At 39.5% G+C, this 21,925-nt stretch overlaps 2 protein-coding genes and 1 long non-coding RNA gene across 3 annotated transcripts; 2 read left to right on the top strand and 1 right to left on the bottom strand.

The window, feature by feature from the left end:
• The first annotated feature begins 911 nt into the window (after positions 1 to 911).
• On the top strand, positions 912 to 2,793 carry LOC126608479 (uncharacterized). The gene is made up of 3 exons (XR_007617880.1): positions 912 to 1,267; positions 1,398 to 1,461; positions 1,547 to 2,793. It is a non-coding gene; the product is annotated as an uncharacterized LOC126608479 (long non-coding RNA).
• Positions 2,794 to 8,572: 5,779 nt separating this feature from the next.
• Positions 8,573 to 10,345, bottom strand: LOC126608475 (inositol-tetrakisphosphate 1-kinase 1-like). Its single transcript, XM_050276372.1, has one exon. It carries the CDS (start codon positions 10,097 to 10,099, stop codon positions 9,020 to 9,022), a length of 1,080 nt encoding a protein of 359 aa, XP_050132329.1. The 5' UTR covers positions 10,100 to 10,345; the 3' UTR covers positions 8,573 to 9,019.
• A 4,525-nt stretch (positions 10,346 to 14,870) lies between these two features.
• On the top strand, positions 14,871 to 20,960 carry LOC126608474 (heat stress transcription factor A-1d-like). The gene is made up of 2 exons (XM_050276371.1): positions 14,871 to 15,534; positions 19,389 to 20,960. The coding sequence occupies exons 1-2, from the start codon at positions 15,232 to 15,234 to the stop codon at positions 20,634 to 20,636; spliced, it is 1,551 nt and encodes a 516-aa protein (XP_050132328.1). The 5' UTR covers positions 14,871 to 15,231; the 3' UTR covers positions 20,637 to 20,960.
• The last annotated feature ends 965 nt before the right edge of the window (positions 20,961 to 21,925 follow it).

Genomic DNA, 21,925 nt, shown 5'->3' with positions numbered 1-21,925 from the left:
GTGTCATGTCCTCCGTTAGATCCAAGTACTCTAAGTCTTTTCTTAAAGTCTCTTCCAAAGTTTTCCTAGGTCTTCCTCTACCCCTTTGGCCCTGAACCTCTGTCCCGTAGTCACATCTTCGAACCGGAGCGTCAGTAGGCCTTCTTTGCACATGTCCAAATCACCGGAACCGATTTTCTCTCATCTTTCCTTCAATTTCGGCTACTCCTACTTTACCTCGGATATCCTCATTCCCAATCTTATCCTTTCTCGTGTGCCCACACAACCCACGAAGCATCCTCATCTCCGCCACACCCATTTTGTGTACGTGTTGATGCTTCACCGCCCAACATTCTGTGCCATACAACATCGCTGGCCTTATTGCCGTCCTATAAAATTTTCCCTTGAGCTTCAGTGGCCTACGACGGTCACACAACCCGCCGGATGCACTCTTACACTTCATCCATCCAACTTGTATTCTATGGTTGAGATCTCCCTCTAATTCTCCGTTCTCTTGCACGATAGATCCTAGGTAGCGAAAACGGTCGCTTTTTGTGATCTTCGCTAGATTGCTCCGATCATTAGTGTGGATAAGTATATAAATGGATAGAGATAGGAAAGCAAACACAAGATGTACGTGGTTCACCCAGATTGGCTACGTCCACGGAATAGAGGAGTTTTCATTAATTGTGAAGGGTTTACACAAGTACATAGGTTCAAGCTCTCCTTTAATGAGTACAGGTGAAAGATTTAGTACAAATGACATTAGCAAATATTGTAGGAGAATGATCTCGTAATCACGAAACTTCTAAGTATCGAAGTGGTATCGTCTTGACTTGCCTTATCTGTCTCATAGGTAGATGTGGCATCTTCTCTGGAAGTACTCTTCCTCCATCCAGGGGTGGTATCTTTAACTGGTAGAGATACACAAGGTAATGTATCAATTTCACTTGAAGCTTACTTGTAGTTTCAGGTTTGGTCAAGCGCGATACAAACCATGTAGTAGGAGTCCCCCAAGTCGCCGAGCTAGGGGATCTGCTGAAAGAGGTGACAGACAAGGTAAGCAATCAGAGCTCTGGCTGATTGTTCACATTCTCCCTATCTTGCAGGCAGCATGAAGGATAAAGAGAAGAAAAATGAGAAGAAATGATATGGGATGCTTTTGCTTTTGAAGAAGTAACTTTCCACAGGCTTATTCTTGAACTGAGCTGGAGGGTTTTCTGGTTTCCTCCAGAGTATAAGGCCAACTGAAGAATTTGAGGGTCAAAACAAGTCCATCAAATCTAGAGTACGTTCGACCCTGCTGATATGGGATACTTTTGCTTTGACAGAGTAATGGATGTATCGGCACATGTGCTGTTACGCTTGTCTCCACATGCTTCCTTGTATCCTTCTCACTTGCCCTATCTGTTCCTCAGGCAGATGCGGTATCTTCCCTGGAAGCATAAGATGTTGAAGATGAGTACTCGAGAGCAATGCCAGGTAAGTAAGTTCCAGGCAATCAGTTCCTGGCTGGAAGCTTGATTCCAAGTGCTGACTAATTGCTCTTTTTCTCCTTGTCTTGCAGGTAAGAACAAGGCCAAAGGAAAAGACAGGGAAAAAACATGATATGGGATACTCTTGCTTTTAACCCTGATGATATGAGATATTCTTGCTCTAGTATAGCTTGTTTGCAGAGGTATTATCGGGAGGAAAGAAAGCTGAATATTTCGAAAGGCTTCGTTGAGAGTGCCCTCTTAGATATGAGGAAGGGTTGAGCATTTTTGCAGGTCTGTCTGTCCGTTGGGGATGGAGGTCGACATATATAGGAGTCTCCTTAACAACAAGTAGTAATGCTATTCCTTTACCCTGCTTGGTCATAGCACGGTAGTGGGAGCTACCAGCTTCACATGTTTTAACTATGTCAGAGCACTTTGAAAAAGTGGTCTGTGGTATCTGGAAAGCTGATGTTGCGTGTGAAGATTACAGACAGCTTTATCCAAGGAGATCCGGCTCTTGCAGTTGGGAAAGTGTTGCCTCTTCGGTTTTCGAACAAGCAATCCTATCGGGGATCTGGCTCTCGAGATTCGGAGAACGATGCCTCTTCGATTTTTGAGAAAGCAATCATGCTGGGGGTCTGGCTCTCGAGATTCGGAGAGCGGTGTCTCTTCGATTTTTGAAAAAGCAATCATGCTGGGGGTCTGGCTCTCGAGATTCGGAGAGCGGTGTCTCTTCGATTTTTGAGAAAGTAATCATGTTGGGAGTCTGGCTCTCGACATTCGGAGGGCGGTGCCTCTTCGATTTTGGAGCAAGCAATCTTGTTGGGAGTGTTTTCTCGAATGTGAGTAAAGGTTGGGCATGTTTGCTAGTCTACCTTGCCACGAAGCACAGAGGTTGACACACAGGGACTTTCCAATTATCCAGCAATGGTACTGTTCCTTTACCCTCTCTTCGATTTTTGAGAAAGTAGTCATGTTGGGAGTCTGGCTCTCGAGATTCGGAGGACGGTGCCTCTTCGATTTTGTAGCAAGCAATCTTGTTGGGAGTGTTTTCTCGAATGTGAGTAAAGGTTGGGCATGTTTGCTAGTCTACCTTGCCACGAAGCACAGAGGTTGACACACAGAGACTTTCCAATTATCCAGCAGTGGTACTGTTCCTTTACCCTTGTGGGTAATAATATGGTAGCTAAACCTTCAAAATTTATGTGTCTAAACTTTGTTAGTGCTGTTTCTTTGCTATTCTTTTACCCTTCTTGGTCAGAGCGATGTAGTGGGAGCTGCAAGCTTCACGTGCTCAACTTTGGCAGAGAACTTTGGCAAAGTTATTTGTGGTACCCATGAGCTACTATTGCGTGTGGGAAGTGGGTGATTGAACAGTAAGACATGTGCTTTCTACTTCACCAGAAGTCTTAGACAGAATGCCCATAATTTCCGCAAAGCTAAGTGTGCGTGTGATAGGTGCTGACAAGGCTGGAAAAGTAGGTGCCTCTTCGATTTCTGAGATCGGCCCTCGTGGTCTCTGAGCAGCCCAGCTTTTGAGAAAGCAAGCGCCTCTTCGATTTTTGAGATCGACCTTCGTGGTCTTTGAGCAGCCCAGCTTTTGAGAAAGCAAACGCCTCTTCAATTTCTGAGCAGGCGCCTCTTCGATTTCTGAAACTCCGTCGAGTGCAGATTTTATAGGGGCTGGCATTAAGTTCCAAAGCACACTTGAATCTCCACCAGTAGAAGCTCCATTCTTGCACTTCTAAGATCTTGATTTGTTTGACCTCTTTTCTCTTCAACACCTTTGAAAATGTCTGGCCCCTCTGACCGTCGTTTTGACTTGAACCTTGTTGAAGAGGCAGCCCCGCCTTCTCCAGACAACATATGGCGCCCATCATTCGTCTCTCCTACTGGTCCTCTTACCGTTGGGGATTCCGTGATGAAGAATGATATGACCGCTGCGGTGGTGGCCAGGAACCTTCTCACTCCCAAAGATAACAGACTACTTTCCAAATGGTCTGATGAGTTAGCTGTTAAGGATTCTCTGGCTCTCAGTGTTCAGTGTGCGGGTTCTGTGTCTAATATGGCCCAACGCCTATTTGCTCGAACCCGCCAAGTTGAATCATTGGCGGCTGAAGTGATGAGTCTCAAACATGAGATTAGAGGGCTCAAGCATGAGAATAAACAGTTGCACCGTCTCGCACATGACTATGCTACAAACATGAAGAGGAAGCTTGACCAGATGAAGGAATCTGATGGTCAGGTTTTACTTGATCATCAGAGATTTGTGGGTTTGTTCCAAAGGCATTTATTGCCTTCGTCTTCTGGGGCTGTACCGCGTAATGAAGCTCCAAATGATCAACCTCTGATGCCTCCTCCTTCTAGGGTTCTGTCCAGTACTGAGGCTCTGAAATGATCCCCCTCCGGTGCCTTCTCTTTCTAGGGCTCTACCGACTGCTGAGACTTCTCCTAAGCAACCTTTGTGAAGGCTCCCTCTTGTTTGTTTATTTTGACTCATGTATATGTACATATTTGTAGTTTATCGGGGATATCAATAAATAAGTTTTCCTTCATTTCAACGTATTGTGTTAAATACACCAAAGCCTTCTTCGCTAAGTTCTTTGAATTTTCTTTTGTTGAAGCTTTGTGAGTGGAGTATGTAGGTTGAGGTAGTGTTCCCTTAATTTCCTGAGTAAGGAAAACTTCTCGGTTGGAGACTTGGAAAATCCAAGTCACTGAGTGGGATCGGCTATATGAATCTTAGAACGCCATTGTGCTCGGTCCTGTGTCATGTCCTTCGTTAGATCCAAGTACTCTAAGTCTTTTCTTAGAGTCTCTTCCAAAGTTTTCCTAGGTCTTCCTCTACCCCTTCGGCCCTGAACCTCTGTCTCATAGTCGCATCTTCTAATCGGAACGTCAGTAGGCCTTCTTTGCACATGTCCAAACCACCGTAACCGATTTTCTCTCATCTTTCCTTCAATTTCAGCTACTCCTACTTTACCCCGGATATCCTCATTCCTAATCTTATCCTTTCTCGTGTGCCCACACATCCAACGAAGCATCCTCATCTCCGCTACACCCATTTTGTGTACGTGTTGATGCTTCACCGCCCAACATTCTGTGCTACACATCATCGCCGGCCTTATTGCCGTCCTATAAAATTTTCCCTTGAGCTTCAGTGGCATACAGCGGTCACACAACACGCCGGATGCACTCTTCCACTTCATCCATCCAGCTTGTATTCTATGGTTGAGATCTCCATCTAATTCTCCGTTCTTTTGCAAGATAGATCTTAGGTAACGAAAACGGTCGCTCTTTGGTATTTCTTGATCTCCGATCCTCACCCCTAACTCATTTTGGCCTCCATTTGCACTGAACTTGCACTCCATATATTCTGTCTTTGATCGGCTTAGGCGAAGACCTTTAGATTCCAACACTTCTCTCCAAAGGTTAAGCTTTGCATTTACCCCTTCCTGAGTTTCATCTATCAACACTATATCGTCTGCGAAAAGCATACACCAAGGAATATCATCTTGAATATGTCTTGTTAACTCATCCATTACCAACGCAAAAAGGTAAGGACTTAAGGATGAGCCTTGATGTAATCCTACAATTATGGGAAAGCTTTCAGTTTGTCCTTCTTGAGTTCTTACGGCAATCTGTGCTCCTTCATACATATCCTTTATAGCTTGGATATATGTTACTCGTACTCCTTTCTTCTCTAAAATCCTCCAAAGAATGTCTCTTGGGACCCTATCATACGCTTTTTCCAAATCTATAAAGACCATGTGTAAATCCTTTTTCCCATCTCTATATCTTTCCATCAATCTTCGTAAGAGATAGATTGCCTCCATGGTTGAGCGCCCTGGCATGAACCCGAATTGGTTGTCCGAAACCCGTGTCTCTTGCCTCAATCTATGCTCAATGACTCTCTCCCAGAGCTTCATTGTATGACTCATTAGCTTAATACTCCTATAGTTCATACAATTTTGTACATCGCCCTTATTCTTATAGATAGGCACCAAAGTGCTCGTTCGCCACTCATTTAGCATCTTCTTCGTTTTCAAAATCCTATTGAAAAGGTCAGTGAGCCATGTTATACCTGTCTCTCCCAAAACTTTCCACACTTCGATTGGTATATCGTCTGAGCCTATTGCTTTTCTATGTTTCATCTTCTTCAAAGCTACAACCACTTCTTCCTTCCGGTTTCGACGATAAAAAGAGTAGTTTCTGCACTCTTCTGAGTTATTCAACTCCCCTAAAGAAGCACTCCTTTCATGTCCTTCATTGAAAAGATTATGAAAATAACCTCTCAATCTGTCTTTAACCGCGTTCTCTGTAGTAAGAACCTTTCCATCCTCATCCTTGATGCACCTCACTTGGTTTAGGTCCCTTGTCTTCTTTTCCCTTACTCTAGCTAGTTTATAGATATCCAACTCTCCTTCTTTGGTATCTAGTCGTTTATACATATCGTCGTAAGCCGCTAACTTAGCTTCTCTCACAGCTTTCTTCACCTCTTGCTTCGCTTTTCTATACCTTTCACCATTTTCATCAGTCCTATCCTTGTATAAGGCTTTACAACATTCCTTCTTAGCCTTCACCTTTGTTTGTACCTCCTCATTCCACCACCAAGATTCCTTTTGGTGTGGGGCAAAGCCCTTGGACTCTCCTAATACCTCTTTTGCTACTTTTCGGATACAACTAGCCATGGAATCCCACATTTGGCTAGCTTCCCTCTCTCTATCCCACACACACTGGGTGATTACTTTCTCTTTGAAAATGGCTTGTTTTTTTTCTTTTAGATTCCACCATCTAGTCCTTGGGCACTTCCAAGTCTTGTTCTTTTGTCTCACTCTTTTGATATGTACATCCATCACCAACAAGCGATGTTGATTAGCCACGCTCTCCTGGTATAACTTTGCAATCCTTACAAGTTATACGATCCCCTTTCCTCATTAGAAGAAAATCTATTTGTGTTTTTGACGATCCACTCTTGTAGGTGATCACATGTTCTTCTCTCTTCTTAAAGAAGGTGTTGGCTAAGAAGAGATCATATGCCATTGCAAAATCCAAGATAGCTTCCCCATCCTCGTTTCTCTCCCCAAAACCATGGCCACCATGAAAACCTCCATAGTTGTCTGTCTCCCTGCCCACGTGTCCATTTAAATCTCCTCCGCTAAATAACTTCTCCGTCTGAGCAATTCCTTGCACCAAGTCTCCAAGGTCTTCCCAAAATTTCTCCTTCGAACTCGTATCCAACCCTACTTGAGGTGCGTACGCACTAATCACATTGATAAGTTCTTGTCCTATTACAATCTTGATTGCCATGATTCTATCTCCTACCCTCTTTACATCTACAACATCTTGTGTCAAGGTCTTGTCCACGATGATGCCAACACCGTTTCTCGTTCTATTTGTGCCCGAATACCAAAGTTTAAACCCTGAGTTTTCTAGATCCTTTGCTTTACTACCAACCCACTTAGTTTCTTGTAGGCACATAATATTTATCCTTCTCCTCACCATAACTTCCACTACTTCCATAGATTTTCCCATTAAAGTTCCTATATTCCACGTTCCTAAACGCATTTTGCTCTCTTGAACTCTACCCTTCTGTCCTATCTTCTTCACCCTCCCCCGTCTAATAGGATCAAAGTACTTCTTTTGTGTGTCCCGTGTAAAGTTGATAGGAGCATATGCTCCCAAACAACTTTGAGTGGAGTCGTTCGAAAAGAAGTTTCTATGGCCCCCTTGCTCATTTAACACTGCATCCGGGTGCCGATGGAGATACAGCGACCCTTACTCACTTATCACTGTGCTCGGGCCACACAGCGCGCCACTTACGGATGACGCCCTAGCTTTTGACACCTACTACCAAATTAACAAAATAACCATACACTTCAATACTGTGGGCAAAGCTCACGATTCTGAACTTTGAACAACTAGCATACACGCGTTGGAATCCTACACACATTGAGCACATAGTGCTTCTACCATTGGATACTATATTAGCCAGCACATGGTGCTCATACAACACAGTTAAAAGTCAGGAACTAACACGAGTATAAGCCAGGGGAATCCTAGTGACAAATCTATAAACTACTTAAACGTATACTACCACCAACGGCATGGTATATATGGATAATACAGCAAGAAACCGTTACTAATAACAACTCACCAAAACTTATTTCATCTTGGCATGCAAAGTCAATACACAAACCGTTAGTGAATAGAAACACAGATCCAACCTAGAAACTTATTTCATCTTGGGTCCACTTTGTTTCAACAACCACCTGATGATTCTTATCTATTCCTTAACCCTAGAACTAACTAATCGAAGAAATAATATCCAAAACAACTAGACCTTACATAAATGCCATAATATATGTGTGTTATTCAGAGTTCATTTCTCTGAAGTCGACACAAAACCTTAAAAACAACTAAACCTTACATAAATGCCAAAATATGTGTGTTATTCAGAGTTCATTTCTCTGAAGTCAACACAAAACCTTAAAAGGGAATCTGGGATCGCACTTTATTATTAGTGAAATCAAAACACCAAGGCACGCTAGATGCACTCCATCTTTAATAACCTTCCAAAACATACGAAAAAATGCTAAACGCCTAACATGAATTAATACAAAGTGGCGTATATATGACAAAAAGTTTGACCAGAAAGTAACACATTACACCAAAGCAACTGAACATGCCTCTTGCCAGACCAATAAAGTAAAACCTAGGGCAACCACCATTTCTTTTATCCAATAGTCCAAAATAACACTAGCATTTCAAACTAAAAACAAAGAGTTTAATAATTAATAAACTTTCTGATTCTCAGGTGGCATGAGAAAGACCATGGATCACTAGCCTACAACAGAAAAGGCAATGTAATGACAAAAGTGAGGGTCGAATCGTAAGAGCTAGACATGGAATTTCATGAAAGTATTTCCATCTATTATGTCTCCTCTTTCCCTTTTTTAGACATGAGGATTCCAACATACAAAACGAACCAAGGGTTACAAAGAAAGTTACTGTGTCAAATGTTTTCCTGAAAAAATTTGATCGACAGAGCATTAATTAGATACCTTTTGATGCAATCCATTCAAGCCGCATTAAACAACAGGAGAACAAAATACTTCAAGAACAGGAGAAAAAAGTATCATAAATTTGATAAATTCAACAGAAACTAAAAAGCATAAAAGAATAAAAATGAAAAAATCATTAACAAAAAGGCCAAAATCCATTAACTAAATGGTGCCTATGGCACAAACTAAAACAGCTTCTAGGCAAGGAAAGACTTTAAAGCCTCAGATTACAACTTGATTTTCCTAAAAGGCTAAAACTTCAGCAGAGTATTTTGAGAAGTACCTTCTCCAGAGCATTGGTGGATGGAATATACACGATCGACACTGAACTTCATGTAATCTTGTTGTCAAGAAGTTAAAGCTAAAACCAAGAGCCAACCTACTCACTTCAGCACTGTACCCCAACTGCTATCTAAACCTAATGTGCAGCTCAACTTCGTCCATGAATCACCGAATAACCTGCCAGCCAACCATCAGACGAAGAGGCCACACCGCCTTTTAAACTTGAATTCGGTTCTCCTCTTCTACGTTAAGATCACCCCCATCATCTCCATCACAACTTACAATCCTCCTCACTTCATCGTCGCAGCTAAGAACCTCGTAACTGTCCAAACCAGTGCTTTCCACCCCATCTTTCTCTTTCTTTTGCACAATGTCACAAAAGAAGTCCGTTAACACAGTCTCATAGCCAGGCATTTTGGCGTACCCAGGAAAGTAATTAATGTCGATTATCAAATAGCGGTTCCCAAACCTCGCATCCCGAATCACATCAAAGTTAAACAAGTTCAACTTCATTGCCTGCTGCAAGCCCCTTGCAATATCAGTGATGAAACTCTGCGGCGGCATCTCAGTGTCGTCCAGCTGCATCATTTTGTAATACTTGTCATCAGTTCTCTCATTGTTTGCAAGATTCGATATCTGTGAGAACGACATCAAGCCATCCAAGCTCCCCAATTTCTCTTCTTCGGAAACATCCGGAAGTGACTTACGCTTCACGCATTTGACATACCCTCCAACCACATACACCTTAAAGATGACGCCGCCATGGTTCACAAATTCTTGAAGCACAATTGGGGGCTTGAGGTTGTCGAGACCATCGTGGTTGAAAACCAGCGCCATTTTGTGCGACTTGGCGCTGCCGTCGGCCACCAGCGGCTTCGCGATTACCGGAAACTTTAGACCCTCCCACGCCTGGCGATCAAACAGCGTTTCCTTGTCGTATATTACAATCTGCTTTGGAATCCCAAACGTGTCGCTCTCGTGCTCGATTCTCAGCTCCGAAACCACCTGCAACATGGAAATCCGATTGTGCAGGCGCTCGATCGCCTCTGGCGCGTCGATTATAACCCCGTCAGGGTTCTTGACCCTGAACTCCGCCAGCTCCCGCCTCCAATCGTCTCCGTAGAGCTTGTGCAGCACGCAGTCGAACGGCCCCTGATCTGCCAGCGAGCGCTCAGTGTCGATCCGAACGAGATCGATGCCCCGCGATTTGGCTAGGTCGACCAGCGACTCTTGGATGAAGCTTTGCTGCTTCTTGGGCGCCAAAGCATAGCCTATACCGAACCTCCGCTCCGCCATTGAATCGCAACACAACGAATCCACAGAATGCTATACAAAACACTCATATAATCCCGCATACAAAATCGGAGCTCCGAAGACGAAACCCTAATTGGTAGTTTCTTCGTTGCTTTCGAGTTATGAAGAAATCAAAAATTGCAGACGGAAGAGAGAGAGAAAGAGAGAGTTTCTTCGTTGTTTTAGAGCTTTGAAGAAATCGAAAATTGCAGACGGAAGAGAGGGAGAGGGAGAGAGAGAGGGAGACGAGAGGTGTGGATATATATAGATTCGACTAGGGTTACTAAAGTCGGGGACGGATAAAGTAACCGGCGTACACGTGGCATAATCTATGGGCGGGATGCGGCTTCGCGCAGGGCAAAGAAGCGCGTGTGAGATGGAAGAATGGACGGTTGGAATTCAGCTAAAGTGACTAAGGTCTAAAATATCGATATTATCCCGATATTTTCATCGAAATTTTCGTGTTTTTAGAGTACCGATATTTCCGATATCATCGATATTTTAGACCTTGATGAACTCTATGTGGTACTAAGTCATTCATGTATCTTACCATGCAATGTATGAAGTGTAAAATATTGTACTAATTCATTATATATAAATAAATGATTATGGTATATTTAAACTTCTTTCATTAATTACTACATATTTTCTGCACTTACAATGTTTGTCAGCTCGCTATATAATCAACTTAAATCAGTTAAATCCATCATGCAATGCATTTCCTTCCAATTTTTTTGTGATAAACTAATAGATAATTAACTAAATAAACATCCTGCAAAGTTTCAATGAAAATTTTCAAGTTTTTCTTATAATTTCTGTGGTTTTTATTCAATTTTTAAATATATCAATAATATCCCGAAATTTCCGTGTTTTTGGACTACCGATATTTCCGAGATCATCGATATTTTATACCTTGAAAGTGACGCATGGGTAGGAGTCAACGATTGGACTTGTAGATTCTTGGAGTAAATGAAACGAGTCCAAAAACAAGCATAGTCTAAAAGAAAATACAATATTTATGCCTAAAAAGAGCAAGTCCACAATCAAAAGAAAGAACCCACAAACAAGCTGCATGAACGAAAAATAGGGATGAGTGAGAGTGCCCCCATAATCATACCAATTAATGTTTAAACACTTTAATAACCCCTAACACCAAAGTGCACCGCCGATGGGAGACACGTGATGGGCCTAGTATTAAATGTCGGCAGCGAAGAAATGACGACAGGGATTAGCAACAGAGGAAGAAAGGGGCATAAAAGGCTCGATCTGAGACAAGCTTAAGGAAACTAGAAATTTGCAGGTTATTTGCACGTGTTACTTTTCTAGTAGAAGCTAGGAATAATATTATTACCAGTAGAGAACTTAGCTGGTAGAGGCTAGTATACCCTGCATGCAATACTTATGATAGTAGATGCTAGTGTGATTATTTGAATACATGTATGATTTCTAAACTATCACTTGAGTGTTTTTTATTGATGATTTGATTGTGATTTTCATTTACTATTATAGTAGTAAATACTATTATACAATTTTTCCAACTATATATGTTTTACAAAACAAGGGTTAGTAAATGATTTTACTTGATTAATAATTTTGATCAACTCACATTTTGTTTTGTGCCCCCTCAAGTCATAGCAAGTGCAAGGCGTACGTTGAGAAAGGCGAGTGGGCGTGGCAATAGTGCGGACATCCTACATTGTAGGGTAGTTTTTCTTCTACTTGTTCTTATTAAATTATAATAAATTGTATAACATTACTATTGGTTATAAATGGTACAACGCATAATTTGCGGTTTATAGATGTGTGCATTACAGTTAGGCTCTGATCGATGTGATATAAAAATGGAATTTGGTTTTAGGTTGTGTCCCCAAGTGGGGAGGTTGTACAAGGAACCTAGTTGATAGATAAAATAAAGGAAAAATTAGTATCCGGTCCCTAGTTTTTATTGTTCATTGACTAACACCTTATTAGTTTTCAAATTTTGATTCAAGTCCTTAGCATTAATGTGATAATGAATTTACATGTTTATTATATAATTTTTTAATATAAAAATTAGTAATTAATTTAGGGTTTAATACTCACACCTCTATTAAACTTCTAATTAATTTTCAATTCAAACATTTCCAAAATAATAAAAAATTAAATTAAATTAAGTTTGTACCTATTAGTTTTTTTTTATATATAAAAAGATTCTCAATTTTTTAATCTTAAATGTACCCATTCATATAATTTTTCAATTTTTTTAATCTTAAATGTACCCATTCTCAAATATATCAATTTGTTATATGTAAAATGTACCCTTTTTTAATATAAAATCCATTCAAATTTTTTAATCCATGTTTAAACTTATATGGGTACATTCTTTTTCGTTGATTTGAGAATGTATCCATGTTTTGGTACAATAACTTTTTTTTGTTAATTTTGGTTAATGTACCTATACATATATGTATACACACACACAATATAATAGAGAGAATAATTTAAATTTTATTATTTTTAATCCCATAAATTATGGGTTTTATTTAAAATCTCATTAATATAAACAATTAAAATTTTTAATTTTTAATTTTTAATTAAAAAAATATAGTAACTTACATTATTACATTAATATCAGGGACCTCAATCAAAAACTAAAAACTAACAAGGTTTCAATCAAAGAATATTGATAGATAGGGACCGCATCCAAAGTGTCCCTAAAATAAATAAAGAATCTATGGACAATGTGTAACACATACAGAATGAACAAGAAAATCACATGAAAACATTCCATGGATAATAACTCAAATCAACATATCACCAATCATAATATCGCAAGACCATTATAATTCCCAAGAAAGCAATGCATTGTAGTAAAATGTTTCCCAATAAAAGTTCACAAAGCATATTGATTACAACCATCAAGATCACATAAAACTTTGCAAAAGCGGTAAAAGTAAAGCAAATGATGATGTGAAAGCATATCATAAAAGCACTTCAGAAAACATATAATATGATGGTTTAGGAAGAATGGTTTAGGAAGAAAAACTCACTCACAAACATGTTCTCTAATCGAAGCCACCTCGGGGGCTTCGAAGGTCCTTGATATATGTTTTCACCTAAATATGAAACCACACTAATAAATAATACAGACAAAAGTAAAATCACGTATTTGCACAAAATATGATGATTGAAGAAACTATACTAAACTAGTGGAAAAACGAAAAGTGGAATTTGATTTAGCACGTCAATAAACCAAATAAGGGACCTTAATTCTCTTACGCAATGACGCATGTGCCTCCACGCACCACCACGTGGCAGCGAGAGGTTGCCAAACACCTCCATGCACCGCCACACGCCTGCAGAAGGGGACAACGCGTTTCCACACGCCAACATACACCAGTGGCGGAGGTACGACCATAGAAAGGAATATTTTGTCACGAGACAAAATTTCGTTAGTATCTAACAGAATATTCAGAAAGAATATATCTTGGAATATTTTGGTTCAAGCACTTGAACTGGTTGTCACTGCAATTACCGATTTTTGTAGATTTTGCCAAATTTTGTCGCGTCGTCACCTCTCCACCATCCGTCATCCAAGCTCTGTTCAAGGAGTTGGGTTTAGCTCTTTGCATCGAGACAAATACAACGATAAAAAATCACACTCGAACATTCCTTGCCATTTGGTTGGAACCTCCTCGTCGGATATCAGGTAACTCGTCGGAAACTAAAAAGGTTTCCGTATCAATGACCTACATCAAATCTCAACCATTTCATGCATGCAATATGTCTAAATCCATCTACTCGACGAGAGAAATCCACTGGTCGTAACCACATGGCTTTCTTTGGTCGGAATCAACGAGAAAATTACCGGGAAAGTAGTGATGGTGGTTGGGGTGGATTGATTTGATGGTGAATGGTGGCGAAGCCGCTATGGTGTTTGTGTGTTGTCTCGGAGAAGAATGAGAAATGAGAGAGAAATAAGGTGGAGTCGTAATGGAAGAGTGATAGACATAGAGAATATAGTGGGTGAGCCCCATTGGACCCAAAACCCAAACATGATTAAAAAAATAAAAAGGAAAATATTTAGAGGATTAAAATTACTAAAATACCCTTGAACTTTGTAGTTCGGTAGAATCGTCATCGTAACTCCGAATTTTGATCAAATTGCGATCACGTATTCGTATCATCAAGGACTATGAGAATATGCTAATTTGATAGGTCACATGTGTCACGGGCTCAAAGGTCAACCAAAGTCAACACTTATTCTTCATTTTGGTCATTTCGCGTCTTTGCAAATTAAAATACTTGAATTTCCAGGACGGGCTCTAACAACTTGTATATATGGTTTATATTTACCATGGAAATTATACTACTCCTAGTTTATTTTAAATCCTAGATATTTTTAAGTTAAAATGTTCATAAAAATAAATAATAATAATCTAAATAAATTTTACTTTAAAAAAAGTTACTGAAAAAAATTTAGCTTAAATTCATCTTTAATAATCTCAGTCTAAAATTTAAAGGAAAACTAATGAAAATAGTTTGAAAACTTTGAGTTTTAACGATAAGGACAAAATAAAATGTAAAGTGAATAGTACTAAGATTGACTTTTTAGTGTAAAAATATAACTTTTTGTTAAAGTGAACAATACCAGAAGCTTTTCGTTAATGTTTCTAAAATTTAACCCACAATCATTATAGAAGAAAAACTATTCATAAGTTAAAATCTAAATCTTTTTAAGTTAAAATCGTAAATGTTGCTGACCCAAAATAAAAAATTTTGAATGTTGAAAATTTGACTATTTTTCATAACATTGGAAAGGTGGAGGAACATCATCCGTCCCCCAGACTCCCGAAGAGGAAAATTGTTCGTCCCCGTTTCGTGCGCCGGTCTCCCCTTTGTCTACCTCCCTACCCTATCCTTCGCCACTCCCACCCACTGTCCGTACACAACACCGACTCCTCTCTCTCTCTCTCTCTCTCTCTCCCCCTCTCCCTCCCTCTCTCTCTCTGATAGAATAGAAGAAGCAGGCTAGGGTTTTAAACCCAAGTTCTCTCTACCATGTTAATGGCTTCTGAGAATCCCTAGCCAACAATCCCCATTTCTTTCTCATTGTTTTATTTTTCAATTCTACAATCAGTTTGTTCCACGCCGATATGGAGGGTGCTAATAACAACAACGGCGACGAGATACCAGCGGCCGGCGGCGCACACCAGGCGGATTCGGGTTTAAGTTCGGCTCCGGCGCCGGCGCCCTTACTGAACTCCAACGCCCCGCCGCCGTTCCTGAGCAAGACGTACGACATGGTGGACGACCCGGCTACCGACCCGGTCGTGTCCTGGAGCCCCACCAACAACAGCTTCGTGGTTTGGAACCCGCCGGAGTTCGCTAGGGACCTCCTGCCCAAGTACTTCAAGCACAATAACTTCTCTAGCTTTGTTAGGCAGTTGAACACCTACGTATGTCTCTCTCTCTCTTTCTCTCTCTCCCGCTCTTAGTTACTCAGTGTTTAATGTATGCTTTTATTGGTGATTGATTTTGGTCAGTGTTGTGAGATTGCATCTGTATATAGGTTACCGAAATGTAAACCGATTTAGCATATCATATGATTGTGCTGAAAGGACTCTATATTTTCTGGTTAAGTCTTTGGATGAATGACTAGAATCCCCCATTTAGTTGCTATAAAATTCAGGGTAATATGTTTGGAGTGTTGGGATTTTTCTTTTGCGTTTGTTCGTTTTTGGGAGTGGAAGCTTTTGATTTTGTTTTTATTTTTTTCCGGGCAACTAATACCATTAAAGAATGTGCGATTCGAAAGTTTGATCTCTCTTCTTCCTGCATTGTCTCAGCAACCAGCTGGAGCAGAAAGTGGGATAAAATGGAGAAAATGAGTGCATTACAAGGTTAATTATAAATGTAGATAGTCAAACCTTTAAGCTGCCGATGACAGAGCAGGCAGATAAGTGTCTAGTAACCTTGTAGGTTGGGTCATAATTCTGTCTAGGCATTATACATGGTAACTTGCTACGCTGTATGCTTATGGTTATTTTGTCTTATGATAGCAAATACCTGCGCTGACATGTGATGGATAATTCATTTGGGCTCTAACAGTGTCATTGGGTTTGTAAAGACCATTACTGTGTGCATTGTTATCATGGTTGAAGATATCAATGTTGGTAGAAATACCACTAGTTCATTCACAGAAATGTTGCTGGAAGTATGAATACAAATAGAAAAAGTGGTTAAAATTACAGATATCTAACATATTCTTCTTTAATATGATGTTGAGACCAAGTAAACTTGGGTTAACTTAGTTGCCTCCAGCTTTATGTAGGTTGGCCGCTTCAAGATATTCACCATTGATGATAATGATCTACATTGTTTATTGGTCTTAATTTCTTTCAGTAATGGGCTTTTCACTGTATTGAAGTTCTTCAAAACATTTGTGGTTCAAACTAAGTACTAGTGAGAAAATAGTGCTGATTATCCATCACAGTGGCACGGAAAACTAAGAGAAGACCACCTTTTCCATCATCGCTTAAGTGCTTACCTATGTAGCTTTCTGTAGTTGGCTTTAACTGGGATGGGCTTGGAAGGTTGTTCTATTTGGTGAACATAAGTACTTACCATGTGAAACATATGGTGTGAGCTTTTGTATTTCATGAGCTTTAGGTAACCTTTCCATTACGGTTGATGTGAACATCTTTAGTTTGCTCTAGTTAGATGCTTTTTGCACGGATGTCTGCTAGTTGGGTGGTTGCTTGCTAATGTTGTGTGAGCCTTGCTAATGGCAAATCTCCTCCTTAAGCTTCGTTTTTATGTAACACTTCGAATTTTAGTTCTCAACACTCTTTACATTGTTTTTTAAGATAAGAAAGATAATATGTTCTCCAAGTCTCTTTGGCAAGGAGAAGAGGCCTTACATTGAATGGACGATTTATTCAGGAAGTCACCTGCTGGTTGACTAAAGGCCTAGTATTTTGCATGCGGTAACCAAGCATTGAGCATATGAATTTGGGGTCGTGGTGAATATGACTTGAATGTTAACGCTGCAAATTTGCACGCAAGAAACAAATATACTGGGAGTAGGTATTTTTGACAGTAGCTGTGTTATGGATTCTGGGTTGCTATGGTTTGAAATTTGATGGTAGAGCTACTTTGGTTTCCCCTTACAGTGCTCCTTGCTGAGAACATACTGATCCTGATTTGAGGAGTATTACTTGTTTATGGGCAATTGGGAACTAGACTAACACTATGCTTGGTAGGATGTAGATGAGAAGGATGGCAATAGGGTTAGGGAGAAGTGCTCCATTGAATATGGAAGGATTGGGAGAAGGAAAAGAAAGCAATATTATTGCCAACTTTTTCTTTTCCTGTCACTCTTCCTCTTCTTCCTTTCTACCAAGCATGAGGTGGGATAATTCTATTGTCTTTCTATGTGATTTACCTATTCATTCTGATGCTATTCATTCTTATGCTTTTCTGTCTTCCCTATAGTGAAAGGAATTTGTGGCTTTTCTGGCTAGAAATGTGAGATAAGAGGTCTCATACTTTTATCCTATTTTATGGCTGTTGGATTAAGGTTGGTCTTTGGACCATGGTGACTTTGCATGCAAAGCATGTAAGACATGTTTAGAAAGAACAATTAGATATTTGTCACCATAGTACTCATTGTTATTGTCAATTAGATATTTGTCACCATAGTACTCATTGTTATTGTTAGGTTTTTCCAGCCCATGATAAGTTGTCCCAAATAAGAAATTATAGTCTTAGAGGATTAAATTGTTTTCCCAATTGGAGTTTTTTTCCCAATTGGAGTTAGTTTCTCAATTGGAGTAGGATTTATAACTAGATTCCAATTAAGATTAATAATCCTTATTGAAGAAGACCTGTATTATGTCTATATAAGGGGCTATTGTACTAGTTTTGAATGAAAGGGAGCAAAACAATAAATTGTATACCACTCAAGGGATTAGAGTGAGAGAATATTGTAAAGTGTGTGCGAGAGAAGGGAAAAGAGATAGTGTATTTCTTGTTCTTGTTCTTTCCGGTTTTTCGTCAAGTCCTAGTTCTAGAGATTTGGCAAGATTATTGGTTGTACTCATTATTGATATAGTGAAAGATTGTTGTTGCTGTCCCGTGGACATAGGTACATATTGCCGAACCACTTAAATTCTTGGTGTCATTTATCTTGGTTATTTGTTTTTTGATTTCCAGAGTTTGTTCTATTTTTCCCATACTTCAACGCAATATTCTCAACAGTTATTTTATTGAGCGATATTTCAAATAGTATTCTATGAAAACTTAGTTTAGTTTAAACTCAAAGATTATCTGTATTCTGCATACAAAATTGCTTGTATAGAAAATCAGAGATGCAAAACTTGTGAGCAGCTTCTTTTGCTATTCATCTTGAAAGGACTGCACTAATGACATAGCCTGGAAATTTTCATTATCTGTGGATGTGGAGAAGTGTGACGTCAATGTGTAGACTCTTTTTGGTGCTTGCAGTGAGTGTACTTGTTGAGTGGTTCCAATGGGGTGACTTAGACTCTAGCTATGAAACACTTTTGGCTCCTTACATGTCTAAGGTGGCCATGTAGTGAGTCAGAGACTGCATAGGAAGAACTAACTCGTATGAAGTTAGTTTTTTTGAACCTTCTGTTGGTTTACGCTTTCCTGTGGACTAGACAGATTAGATTGGGACTGAATTTCATGATAGGTTAAATGTATTTTTATCTTTTCTGAATGTGATCCTTAATAATGTACCACACATCTATCTATTTCTGTAACATTGAATTACCCCTTCTACTATCTCTGAATCAAATGGGAAAAGTGTTGCAAGGCCAGATTCTTCAGAAAACATTGCTTGAGCAGGCAGTGTCGGTTGGTTTACATATTTTGTTTGTGGAGTGGATAATTGTGTTGTACTTTTCTGGAAGTGTTGGGGGATGAAAGAACTATTTCCTTCAAAATGTTGATGTTGAGAAGTTTCTAAATGAAGAGATTCAAGTTGAATGACAGCCCCTTCAGTTCACATTGAGCTAGGTCACGAACCTTTCTGAATGTGCATTTTTTCCTTGCTTATTTTCAGGATGCACTAATGAGCCTTAAATAATTATTCTCTTCAACTACATTGATCAATTTGCATTTCTCATAAATGATAGGTGTTTGATCCATTTTCTTCATCAGTTTTTGTTTGCTTATCCTGATATTGCTTTTGTTTCTTTCATTCCTATGCCAAATCATGAAAAAGTCCCTTCCTTTTTTCCTTTTCCATCCTGTTGATTGACCCCCTCCATTTTTATTCGAACAGGGATTTAGGAAGATTGATCCAGACCGCTGGGAATTTGCGAACGAGGGATTTTTGAGGGGTAAAAAACATCTCCTTAAGAGCATCAATCGGCGTAAACCTACCCATGGACATAGTCATCAACAGCAACAGCCATCACATGGACAGAATTCAATGGGTGCGTGTGTAGAAGTTGGGAAGTTTGGCCTCGAGGAAGAGGTTGAGAGGCTAAAAAGGGACAAGAATGTGCTTATGCAGGAACTTATCAGGTTGAGGCAGCAGCAGCAGTCTACTGATAACCAGCTACAAACAATGGTGCAGCGTCTTCACGGCATGGAGCAGCGGCAACAACAGATGATGTCATTCCTTGCAAAGGCAATGCATAGCCCTGATTTCTTCACTCAATTTGTACAGAAAAATGAGAGCAATAGGCGCATAACTGAAGTCAACAAAAAACGGAGACTTAAGCGGGAAGGTGTTGCTGAGAGAGAGTGTTCTAATGCTCCTGATGGACAGATTGTTAAGTATCAACCTCCCATGAATGAAGCAGCAAAGGCAATGCTCAGGCAGATCATGAATACAGATACATCATCTCGGTTGGAATCTTTTAATAACAATTCTGATAACTTCTTGATTGGTGATGGTTCATCATCATCCAGTGCAATAGACAGTGGGAGTTCTTCAAGCTGCGTGTCAGGAGTGACTCTTCAGGAGGTCCCGCTAACTTCAGTGCATGGCTTGCCTTCTGCAATTTCTGAAACACAATCTCCTCTGCGGGCTGCAAACCCTGGAACAGTTATGAGATCTCCATTCTCAGATGTAAATGCCCTTGTTGGAGAAGAGTCCCCATCAATTCCCATACCTCAGACAAATGTAAATATTCCAGAGCTTTCTCAACTAGCAGATATGTCACCCGAAGGCTTAGTGGATATTCCTGAAGAAAGCATGGCAGCTGAAGACATTGGTGTTGGATTTATTGAAAACATGGCATCTGAAGTAGGTGATGGATTTATGGACCCCACATCATTGGTAATGAATGGGTCATTGCCAATAGATTTTGATGATATTTCGTCGGACATAGAAGCATTTCTAAAGGATTGGGATGATGTTTTACAAAACCCGGGGGCAGATGAAATGGATTCTACTTGTGCAGGAATGCCCATGGAAAATGAAAAGCAGCAGCCAACTGAGAATGGATGGGACAAAACCCAGAATATGGATAATCTGACTGAAAAAATGGGACTTCTTACATCAGAGACCAAAGGGGTGTGATCTTGTTTACCTGCTAATGTACATTAGTCTCATCACTAGCTAAACCCTAGAGACAGCATACTAACGACGGTATTTTAATCTCAGGGTACTTGATATATTGCTTGATCTTGTATTTTGCCCATTTTAGTTTCTAGTTTCAATTTCCCTTTTGATTTTTTTCCCCTCTTGTCAGTGTTGAATGAAACCGAAAAAGGACATGCCGGTTATGGAGGTTGATGTCCTGCTCCAGGTCGAGTTTGAGACATAACCTTTTATTTGAAGGAATTGATTCCTTAGGGAATGCTTGTTTCTTGAAAACTAATCCTGATTGCCCTTTTTTGTTAAGTGTTCTGCATTAACGTCTTCTTTGACTTGCTTTTTATGTGCGTGGGTGTTTTGTATTAGAGTTTGAATTTAGTTGTGTTTTGTATCAGATTTTGAACCAAGATTGAAAATATTTCAATTTTTTTTTTTTTTTTGTTGTGTTGCTTTTGGTTGTGGATTTGGTTCAATGTTTTTTTCATGTTTGCATTATTCTTCGAATTCTATGTTAATTCATTTTTATTTATTTACTTTTGTTTTTCCTTTCCCACTTAGTGGGAAAATGTTTTGTTGTTGTTTATTTTTGTTTTTCCTTTGAATTGGTCTCTCTGCTTGTGGATTTGGGCTCAAAGAAGTTTTTACGCATTCTGTTACCATCATTAGGGATTGGCATCTAAGTAGGTCAACTGTCCACCCGACCAACCAAACTGAAATGGGTTGGGGTAGGGTTGGGCTCTAAACTAAATAATGATTATCGGGTAGTTTCTGAAAATAGGTATTGCAAACCATTACGGTTATTCCATCACAATTATGTTAAAATTCTGTTATATGATGATGTAGCATATAAATGAGTTCCATAAGTTCTTTTTTGTATTTTATTTTATTTTTTATATCACAAATGGTTTTTGAAATTGATTCACACTATTAAGATAATTCATGAAATTGAAAATCATCAATGTAGTCCTAGAAATATGTGTCTCAAATCAATGTGGTTCTTTTGTTCAATTTTGTAAATTTTTTTGATATATGATGATGTGACACATAAATGGGTCCCACATCAAAATTGTGATGAAAGGACCACATTAATTTGCGACACATATTATCAGGGACAACATTAATCGATTTTCAATTTCAGAGATCATCTTGATGATATGTGTCAATTTTAAGGACTATTTGTGATAAAAACCTTAACTTTATGTAAACCAATAGTGTCCACAATTCATTTATTTATTCATTTTTGACAAACATGTCAACAATTCTTAAATGTG

Source organism: Malus sylvestris, chromosome 16 (genome assembly GCF_916048215.2).
Source record: "Malus sylvestris chromosome 16, drMalSylv7.2, whole genome shotgun sequence".
NCBI classification, from domain to species: domain Eukaryota; kingdom Viridiplantae; phylum Streptophyta; class Magnoliopsida; order Rosales; family Rosaceae; genus Malus; species Malus sylvestris.
The sequence above is the reverse complement of the archived record's forward strand: the minus strand, read 5'-3'. Positions and strand labels throughout refer to the sequence as shown.